This window comes from Cyprinodon variegatus, unplaced genomic scaffold, assembly GCF_000732505.1.
Source record: "Cyprinodon variegatus isolate N-32 unplaced genomic scaffold, C_variegatus-1.0 Scaffold1013, whole genome shotgun sequence".
Taxonomy (NCBI): domain Eukaryota; kingdom Metazoa; phylum Chordata; class Actinopteri; order Cyprinodontiformes; family Cyprinodontidae; genus Cyprinodon; species Cyprinodon variegatus.
The window spans coordinates 89,359-99,558 of record NW_015151466.1 but is presented as its reverse complement, the minus strand read 5'-3'; the positions used below and the strand labels follow the sequence as shown (position 1 = coordinate 99,558).

General features: G+C 38.0%; 1 protein-coding gene and 1 long non-coding RNA gene across 3 annotated transcripts in view; both read right to left on the bottom strand.

Moving 5' to 3' along the window:
• The window catches only part of LOC107100802, a 6,078-nt gene extending 4,462 nt beyond the window's left edge, over positions 1–1,616 (bottom strand). Inside the window, exons 1-2 of one of the 2 annotated variants that reach the window (XR_001482042.1) lie at positions 1,378–1,616; positions 909–1,026 (exon numbers count right to left, since the gene is read on the bottom strand). This is a non-coding gene — a long non-coding RNA (uncharacterized LOC107100802). The remainder of the gene's footprint in view (positions 1–908; positions 1,027–1,377) is intronic. The other variant, XR_001482043.1, reaches the window with a different exon arrangement.
• Positions 1,617–2,351: 735 nt separating this feature from the next.
• On the bottom strand, positions 2,352–10,052 carry LOC107100805 (low-density lipoprotein receptor-related protein 4-like). Its single transcript, XM_015399447.1, has 4 exons — positions 9,916–10,052; positions 9,380–9,467; positions 9,140–9,281; positions 2,352–5,044 (listed from the first exon to the last, which is right to left on the bottom strand). The coding sequence occupies exons 1-4, from the start codon at positions 10,046–10,048 to the stop codon at positions 4,703–4,705; spliced, it is 705 nt and encodes a 234-aa protein (XP_015254933.1). The 5' UTR covers positions 10,049–10,052; the 3' UTR covers positions 2,352–4,702.
• Between the last annotated feature and the right edge of the window lie 148 nt (positions 10,053–10,200).

Here is a 10,200-nt window from a genome sequence, read left to right as displayed (position 1 = left end):
ACACACACACACACACACATTTCCTTGAACCTCTGGGGATGCATACAAAGACACTTTGAAAGTTCTGAGCAAACCACATAAAACACGACAATTAATGGGACAAGATTCTTTCTATAACAGATGCTTTGGCCCAGAAAGGGCAGTGATGTTAAACACAAATCAGGCTGAGATCAACCATAATAAAGCTAACTATTTAGATCAGGTGTGTCTAAACTCTGACCTCGAGGGCCTCCGTCCTGCAGGTTTTAGCGGTTTCCATGCCACAGCTGATTTCCACTCATAGCCAATTGAAAGGCTTCCGTTCATCAGAATCAGCTGTGCTAAAGCCGATAAACACTGAAAAACTGATGACACGTGCATTGAACTTTTAAAAAATGTCCTATTTAGAGGAATTGTGTGGGGAAAATGACAAGAATTAACCAAGAAAATTACTTGAGTAAACTGGGGCTGCAACTAATGACAATTTTGCAGAATCGATTAATAATCAGATGACCACAGGTTATTTAAAGAACTGGATCAACTGGAATCAAGCTAAAGCACCTACATTTAATGTGTTTAAAACCGTAATGAATGACAATCAAACTGGAGCACAGCTTACCCATGTGTTCAGAATGTCGTGTTTGTGTAACAAAATGACAATCCAATAAAAAAACAAGTGAATTTTTTTATTTTATAATTTTGGTATTACCGTATACTGATCTCGGATAGATGCTCTGTCAGCTAAGGGCACAACTTTAAACCCCTTTACTCCAATTAACAATTAATAGATTACAAAATTAGTTGAGGATTATCTTAATACTATTAATCATTATTTATCCAATTACTTGTTTCAGTCATAAAATGAACCTTGATGTCAGTCATTTTTTAAGTTAGGAATGGGGGTTTAGTGTTATTTTTTTCTCCTGTACCTTGCAGGGTTAGGGTTACAGACGAGGAACGTCCTGCATTACCGCAATATAGGAAGTGTGAATAATAAACACCTTTTTCCTCTTCCTTGGGAGCCGATTCCTGCTGCTGGGAGACAATCTATGGATGAAAAACAGAAAAGACAAAACGAGCCTTTTGGATTAGATCAAGGAAAAATACGCCTTTACAATTTAATGCCATTCTTAGTCACTAGTTAAGTTATGACTTAAGATTCTGCAACAAATTTTTACATTTATATTCCATATATTCTTATACCTAATATAAAACAGGAGTAAAACAAAAGGTAGCCGAACTGCTTTAATGCTAGCTGCTAATGGAGGTAGCACCGCGGAAACACCTTAAATACTGGTTTAAAACCTATTTAAGTTATAATATTTGGTGCACCCTTTATCGTTTACTGACTGCTTTAAGCTTATACTGCTATAATCGTGGGGAAATCCTAAACTTTACCTGATTTTCGAGTAAAACGTGTCTCTCTTCGTTTTGTAACCACGTGGCTGGCTGAACGAAACCAGCTCTTCTTCCTCACACACGGCTGGCAGCTTTTCGGAGAATAACCACCAACTTGTGGATAAAAGTTGGAATCCGGGCGGATTTCTGTAAAATCTTCAACAGCCCCCATTTTTATTTGAAATTTAAGCACAGCTGCGCTTAACAACCGGACCGCAGCGTTTGCAAGAACCTTCTTCTTGATTAAAGGCGGAAAGCAAATGCAAACACCGTTATGGCGCATCACCGCCACCAAGTGGTGGGAGGTGTGGGTCCGAAATTCAATATTATGCAAATCTGCTTTAAAAGCAGTTTTTTTGTTTGTTTGTTTTTGCAATTACGTTTGCGGTTATCAATCAAATAAGGTATTTATAACATTCTTTTTGAAATATTTTGTGAAATGTTGACTAAGTAAAATTTGATAAGTTTGTCCATCTTCCTTCTCCCTCATTACTGGCAACTCCTCCTATGTTGCAGTGCTTCCATTTTCCATATATATATATTTATTTTTATGCATACTTTGTAATCTTAGCTGCAATTCCTTTTGTTCGTATAGAAAAAAGAGCATATAATTCAGGGAATTCTAAAATACAGGCCTAGAGACCCCAAATAAAACTGGTGTTAAGGACTATTCTTGAATTCAATCAACCTTATCACTGCCATATTTTTTTATGTTCCTCTATAGTTGCTATCATCTTTGTCTTAAAGTTGTTAAATCCAAGTGAGCCATGAAGCCCCTTCCCTTTGCTTGTCAGAAAGGGTAAGTGGATTAATGCATCACCTTTTTTAAATGGGGGTTATTTTTTTATTATTTATTTTTATGCATAATTTTTTTTTGGCTATATCTTAACTATAGCTTATCATTCTCTTCCTTTACTTCTGAGGATTAACAGTAATGTTAAATACACACAGAGGCAAACACCACAAGGATGAAGGAGTCAAAATTTTCACTGAAATGCAAATGCCATTTTATATTAAAAGATAGCAAAGAAATAATTCACTATATCACACAACACAGCTTGTTAGTACTGCCAGGGAAATACATATACAGCCTTTTCATATTTACAGATGAATGACAACCCCCATAAAGAAAAAAAAATCATAAATACCTTTTTTGTTAACTTTACAACAACTATATGTGACCAGTATTTCATAAGATAAAAGAGCACTATCAAATAACTGTCACCTTTCATGTCATTTACAAAGCTTAAAAACACAGTGGCTAAAATAATCCAGCAAAAATAGAGACAAGAAAAAAAACAAAAAAACTACTTTTTTTTTCTCTCCAGTGAGTAAAATTAATACAAGTCTAAAATCGGTCATTAAATCCCTTTGTACAAAAGACTTTACAAATCCTTTAACACAATATAAACAGAAACGTTTGGTTAAATCCACATGGTAAAATCTGTACATTTTAAGCATGTCCTGCAGCAAAGTTTGAGAGACTGTGAGCCTGGATAACATAATACTGGGTCGACACAATGCTCCGAAGGCCCTCCTGTCAACTAATCCTTAGAGACTGTAGTTATGTAGCTGCCAAGACCCTCTTCCATTAGCCTCAGTGCTTAGTCTAGCAGCAAATCAGCGAGTTGCTGAGCTTGTAGCAGATCCTTCAAAATACACGGCTCTATTATATCAAAAAGATATATTTGTCTGTATAGTGATATAGTATTTTGAAGTGCATTTAAACAGCAAGACCTGTACTCTAATGGCAAAGCAATACCCAAGAACTGTTACTTGCATTAGGGTCAGCAGGGAGCATGTTAGAGACTTATTTCTAAATAAGAACCCTAAAGAGGTAAGATTTACATGCTGGACCACTTCTTTTAGGAAGTAGATTGCTAAACTCAAGTTACAAAGCAGTAAATGTTCTCTTTTATCTAAGTACCATTTCACCCAGCAAATACAGATTTTTGACCCACTTGCCTCTAAACAGGAAGCTTAGAAGGTAGAAATCCAAAGTGAAGAGTAATAATAAAGTGAAGAGCTTTAATATGATCAATACCGTGCCAAAAGTGAACATTCATCACACACATGGAAATATCAGGTAAAAAACACTGATAAAGCATTTAAAAGGGGAAATAAATAAACTGAATTGCGAGGAGTTTGTTTTAACCCGCTTACAAGTAAAGTTCTGAATTAGTTAACCCTAGAGAGATTTACATTCTAAAGGTAAGTGCTACTATAGCTAATATTTAACTGTTTAGAAAGTCTGAGCAAAAATGTTGCTCTTTTTTTTAGGGGGAATATTAAAGAAAATAGGCTTAATGAGACTGACCAAGTTGTGTTGAGATGTTTCCATATATCAGCAAGACTAAACAGCTAAATAAGAGAAATGTCATTAACATTTTATCAATACAATATTAAATATACAACTGAAGGAGAGAGAATAAAGTGTTTCACACTTGAGAGTTTGCATTTTTAATGTTTGTTCATGGATTAACATGCATTAAAATATAAACTAAAAGACTTTTCAGCTGCGTCTGCAGAACAACGCTTAGACCATCTGAGATTAACTGTTGAGAGCCTGCATCCGTATCAGAAGAAAACTTTAGGAGGGAGTTTTTTTTTCTCAAACTGCAACAATGAGTTTGTAGAGTTAGCATTAAAAAAAATAACATAAAAAAAAAAAAAAACATCCCAGAAAAATTCTGAATCTCCAAAAGCAAGTGAAGGCGGAGAGGGAAGAGTGGAGATTGCGTGAAGTCTCGCCCTTTGGCACTGTTAGAAAACCAAGCTTAGTTCTGCTGCACAAACTGCTCACACAACACTCAGCAAAAACCCACTCAAGTAAAAAAAAAAAAAAAAGAAAAGGTTCATAAATAGAGTTTTTATAGTCATGACTGGCATTTGAGTGAGCGCTGTTGTAGAGTCATCCATGTAATATGTTGGTTTAGCTTTTTTCCCCCAAAATACTTTCCAAAGGTAAAGTAAACACAGAAGCAGTCGTCTTGAGTCTCTGTCCTTTAAAAAGCCTCCAGATAGTCTTAACTTCTGTTTACATCCTCCCTGGAGTCCTCAGCTTTATTACAGCAGCATGCTCCTTTAGTTTATCACCTCGCCTGGAAGAGGTGACACTAGGAGCGCTGCTGCTTTGTGTGTATGTGTATAAGCAGGACAGAGCTCCTGATTCAAAGACAGGAATTGCTTTTTGTGTCTAACCGGGTTCATATGAACTATTACTTTATGTATGCTTTGAATTTGTACCAGCTCTAAACACAGGTGTCTGCAGGTGTGTGTGTGTCATGTGATGAATGGTTGGGAGGAAGAGCAGAGGGAATCTCTCTCACACTTCGCTCTCGGTTGAGGGTTTGCGTATGGAAGCCCAGCCGGTGTCGGGCAGGCTGTGCTGGGCATGGCGCTGTGGGGTGATGGCTGAGGGGGTGAGCGTGCTTATAGAGGAGCACTCAGACGCTTCCTCCTGGAGGAGCTGCTCTCTCTCGCCGTCGTCGAGTGAAGCGCTGCTGGTCTGCAGGGACACGGTGTCTGTGCGAATGCAGGTGTGCAAGCCGCCTCGAGATGGCTTGATCTGTTTTAAATCATCCCAGTAAAGCTCTTCGCTGGACAGGAGACACACACCCTCCACTATGCGGATCTTCTCCTTCGTGTAGCCTCCATCCACTCCGACCTGGATAAGGAAACAAACTGTTGATATAGTCCTACTATGCCCTCCGAGGTACTCCAACAATCTGTCATTTTGTCACTATTTAATTTATTTAGGATTTTATGGTATCAACCAACCAAAGCTTGTGAAGAGTCATGAAGTAGAGTGAGGTGGATACATGTTTTTTAACAAATAAAAGCGAAATCTACTTGCTTTATTTAAATGTAGAGGTTTCTATTTCCTAAATAGCTCAAGCTCAGTCAGAATGAAATGAGACGTCCTGCCAGTGTCTGTCTGGACCATTAAAGCACATTACTACTTGGGTAAAAATCTCCTTTGTTTGTGGTTGTGTGCTTCAGGTTATTTAACCTGCTCTATGTTTACATCCAGTAAATAAGGAAAAAAGTGTATAAAAAAAAATAAAAAGTGATATTAATTTTGAAGAGTCCAAAACAAATATTTATTTCTGGTTGCGATGAAGCAGGTTGACAAAACAATTCCTGCACCAATAGGAATAGTTGTTTGTCCTGTTATACAGAGCTCAGGCCTTACCTATTAGCTCTGTGACGGAGCTGAAGTACGGCTTCTTCTCAGCATTATTTTTTTTTTTTACATTCAAGCCTCCCCCAAAAAAACAGAAAAAGGAGCAAAATGAGGGTGAACACTGGTCAAGCTGTATTTTTTTTTTTTTTTTACAACAACATAATGAAGCAAAGGGGCTCAGAGTTTAGGGGGGAAGTTGCTGTGTTTTTTCTGATCGGGTAAGTTAAATGCTAATGGTTTAATAGACCTGGAAACCGGCTGGGAAACAGAACAGAACCAGCGTGGGTTTTCGCAATACTTTGTGGTCGAGACAATCAACTTTATGGTGTTTTCAGGGCATCAGGCTACAGGAGGGTCTATTGAATTAGTCTTTTCTTAACCAAGAATTTATCTTTTCTTAATCTTTTAATTTGCATGTTTTCTAAGCCAAAACCAGGCTTTCTTGGGCTACTGTATTGCTACATCCCGAAGATAGATGTTATTTTGTTCTTGCATCCAATTAACACCTTGCTCTGTTTTGGGCTCCACCTTTAAGATTGGATGCTGCTTCCTAAGTCTCAGCCCAATTAAGATCACCGGCAGACTATTTAAGGCCTGTGAAGCTGTACTTCAGGACCTCTGGGCCATTTGTCTGCCGTTCCCCCTGTGTGGTCATTGTAGCATCTAATGGGCTGGTAATTTGCTGCCATGTAAACCTGCTTGGATGGTTTTTGTAGGGGAGAGCTACCTTTTTGCTAAACCCCAATTCTCTCCTGTTTATCTGTTGGTTAGGTAGGTTATTTTGTAGATTTGTATACTTGGTTTCATATTGAGTTAGGTAAGTCCACTTTTCTTTTTCTTTTAGGGTTGTTTTGTTTGTTTGGTGTTTTTTTTGGCCTGAGCTCTCCCTGAAGCCTTTACCATAATTTATTTAAAATAAATGGCAGAATAAACCTTTTTAAATGCCTTTTTGACTCCTTCATTCACTGTCTAAATTTAATTTGGTCCCTTATACCTACTAGACCCAGCCCGGGGACGGAACATGCATAAAGCTTCAAACTCAATGCTGTTTGTGACATTTTGAATTGAAAAAGCTTCTGGATGGGAAGCAAAACATCTTCAAACTTTTCTTTTTTTTTTTTTAACTTTTTTTTAAGCTTTTTTGGAATCTTTTCTTAACCACAAAAAAAAGAAATAAATAAATACTAGAAAAGAAAGTAATTATTAAATCGTTTTGGCTGCTTTTACACCAGTAGAAAACAATTCAGTCTGTTAGATTACAACATTTTCAACCATGTGAAATATTTTTATCTTTAGTCTTTTAGCAGCAGGCTTCATTGGTTAGTTTTATAAAAAAAGAAAACAGGTAAATTATCACTCCAAAAACAATATATCAGTCATCACTACAGGCTTAAAGGAATAGTACACCCAAAACATGATTAGCCTTCATTTTCTACTCACCCCCATGCTGAACAACACTCTGGAGTACTTTTTTGATATCTCAAATGCATCTGGAGATCTGGGAGGCTTCTTGCTGTCTGCTGACATTCAAATAATGGAGGTCTATGGTGCCCGAGTCAGAAAGGTCCATAAAAGTCCACAAAAAACGTGTCAATATTCCTCCATACTGCTCGTCCAATGTATTCCAAGTGTCCTGAGTGGGTAGCATCCAGAATTTACTCGAAACAAAGTCATTTAGAATGTTTTTAGAGCATAAACAGTAGTGTATAGGATTTCCTGAAAGCGCGCGCCGGCGCGTTCATGACGCTACGGAAGCCGGCAGACCAAACCAGATGAAAGTGCGCATTCAGCGTCTGCTCTGCCAATAATGCAAGCGTAGAAGAAGAAATGTGCTGTTTACCTGTGCAAAGAAAGAAACAACGAAAGAAAAATGTCTGAGGACTTCAGTGTTGAGGAAGAGCATGAGTTCTTTGCCGAGCTGAATGCGCACTTTCATCTGGCTTGGTCTGCCGCGGTTTCCGTAGCGTCATGCTTTCAGGAAATCCTATACACTACTGTTTATGCTCTAAAAACATTCTAAATGACTTAGTTTCGAGTAAATTCTGGATGCTACCCACTCAGGACACTTGGAATACATTGGACGAGCAGTATGGAGGAATATTACCACGTTTTTTGTGGACTTTTATGGACCTTTCTGTCTCGGGCACAATAGACCTCCATTATTTGAATGTCAGCAGACAGCAAGAAGCCTCCCAGATCTCCAGATGCATTTGAGATATCACAAAAAGTACTCCAGAGTGTTGTTCAGCATGGGGGTGAGTAGAAAATGAAGGCTAATCATGTTTTGGGTGTACTATTCCTTCAAAGCCCCTGTCACAACTTGTTGATTTAGCCAGAGTATACCAGACGTCTCAGAATCTTCTGTTTTTCTATCTGTATTTTTTTAATTTTGGGCGTATAGAGTATTCATAACGAGTCCAGAACTTATGTCCAACAACAGCCTAACTTATGCATAACGCACGGCAGCGTAACACCCATGAAGTGATGCACAATCCAGTGTCCTGACGCAGGCAGCAATGCACCCGGAGCGGCCCGGTCTGCATAAAAAGATTTCTTTGATCGCGGTATTAACCTAGCTGCTGTTTACTGCCTGCAAAAAGGAAAAAGTAAATAAAAAGAAAAAGAAAGAAAGAAAGAGGTTTGCTGTCGCAGCAAATTCAGCCTTATGTCTACTAGGAAGTTTGTTGGTTGTTGGCGTAAACGCATAGAGTATTCATCACACTCATTTCATGATAGGTATGATGGCTGGAGGAGAACTGAAACACGTCTGTAACACGTCAAATATGTTGATATGCATTGGAGATAAGTTCTTCATAAGTGACACATATGAAGTAAAGTTATAAGCAACTTATACTTAACGTGTGTCAACGATCAGATAACTTACTTGTAACTTATGACCCACGTATGAGCATATGCTGGCATACGTCTCAACGTACTTGCCTTATGTCGATATTATGTCGATATGGCCAGTGTGTTTCAGCGTGCTCATAACTTATCCAACGCATGCCAGCGTTTTTACGCGATATTTTGTACGTCAGATATCCGCTGGCTAAATCGCCAAGGTGTGACAGGGGCTTAAGGAGGCTAATGTTTAGTAATAGTGAGCTCGCCCTCTGATAGTATCTATTAGCCTACGGCTGGAAATAGAGACATTTAAATTCTTCTGCATGCCTCAGATAACATTAAATTTTTTTTTTTCTATCCAACTTTGAAATATGGTATAAAACAGCTGTTAGAGGTTTTGGGACGGTAGCTGGCATGCAATTACTAACTAAAGAAAAAAAGAGCATCAGACACAACTGGGACACCACTCTTCCATGCAGTGCAGCTACCTCTCCTTGGGGACAAGTGGGTCAAAAGATAAAGGGGGAGAGAGAGTTGTAGGGATGTGAGAGCTGCAGCAGTGAAGAAAAGAATGGAGAAAAGATAAGCACCGATGTGTTTGGCCTTTAAAAACCACATGTTGCAATAATCAGAACAAGGAAAGCCAAGAGTCACATTTTAAAGCTGTCTTTAAGAAATCCTACAAAGTGACAGCTGTCTCTGTAAAAACTTTAAAGTCTGCATGGCCTTTACCTCCTTCTTATATCGAAGCTGGTTGTATATCGGAGGCTTCTGTGACGTTTCGATCTTCACCTCTTGTGTGGATGTTCGATATGACGGGTTACTGTAGGTCAGATTGCTCACACCAGGCTCAGCAAATTTAGACTTTTTGTGTCTGTTCAAATTCCCAAAAACAGAAATCACAAATGTTAATATTGGTTGAGTATCAAAAGAATGGGCTTCCATGAATGGTGCTGTGAGCAAAAGACTCACCTGTAGATGATAAAAGCAGCAATAAGGATCAGAATCGCCAGAATGGTGAGAACTCCTCCAATCACATAGCTTATATGAAGTCCTTCTCCTGAAAATGATATGAACAATGGAAAGACTTCTATTAGTAATGACTTAAGTGCTCAGTTATGAATTGAGTGATTTACCAGATATGTCATTTAAAAATGGATAAAAATGAACTTTACATTTAAATATTCATGAACATGATGACGTTTGTTTGAACAGATATAAAATACATTAGGGAACCAGGCAGAATTAGCTATAAAGGCTAGATTTCTTCTGTCGTCTGTATTCCCTCATTGGCCAGAGTAGTACAGATGTACCGATTCTGTCATAAATCAAATCTATGCTTGTTTTTCGACACTTATGTCAAAGATTTCTGAAGCATTTTTTTTAAAACACATTTAATAAAAAACTAGTAAAAAATGAGTTCAATAAGGCGGAAAGAAAAAGCTATTCTAGAGTTAAAATGGCAGACAACGTGGAAAGATCAGAAGTGTGTTTTGCTGTGTACTCACCATGAGGAGCTGTCACTACCTGGTTCATGCAGCCAACAGCGTTTAAATCCTTATCAGTGCAGCTGAGGGAAAAAAAAAAAAAAGAAAGCTCATGATAATCTTGTGTTGTAGCAAAAAAGGGTACAGTTGACATCTGTTCAGGTTTTACTTTGGAGATAAAATGTGTTTAGTTTTGTTAGATCAAACAAATCCTTAAATGGGACAATCATAATTCCCAATGTCATTAAAAAACCAATAGAAAGTGTTGGAGCCAAATGCTTGATTTATGATTGAATATTTATTTCT

Coding starts and splice junctions, on each gene's coding strand:
- LOC107100805 (XM_015399447.1), bottom strand. CDS start 10,048: ATGTCAACTGTACCCTTTTTTGCTACAACACAAGATTATCATGAGCTT. Junction 9,282..9,379: donor GCTGCTTTTATCATCTACAG/GTGAGTCTTTTG, acceptor GAATTTGAACAG/ACACAAAAAGTCTAAATTTG. Junction 5,045..9,139: donor AGCTTCGATATAAGAAGGAG/GTAAAGGCCATG, acceptor TTCCTTATCCAG/GTCGGAGTGGATGGAGGCTA.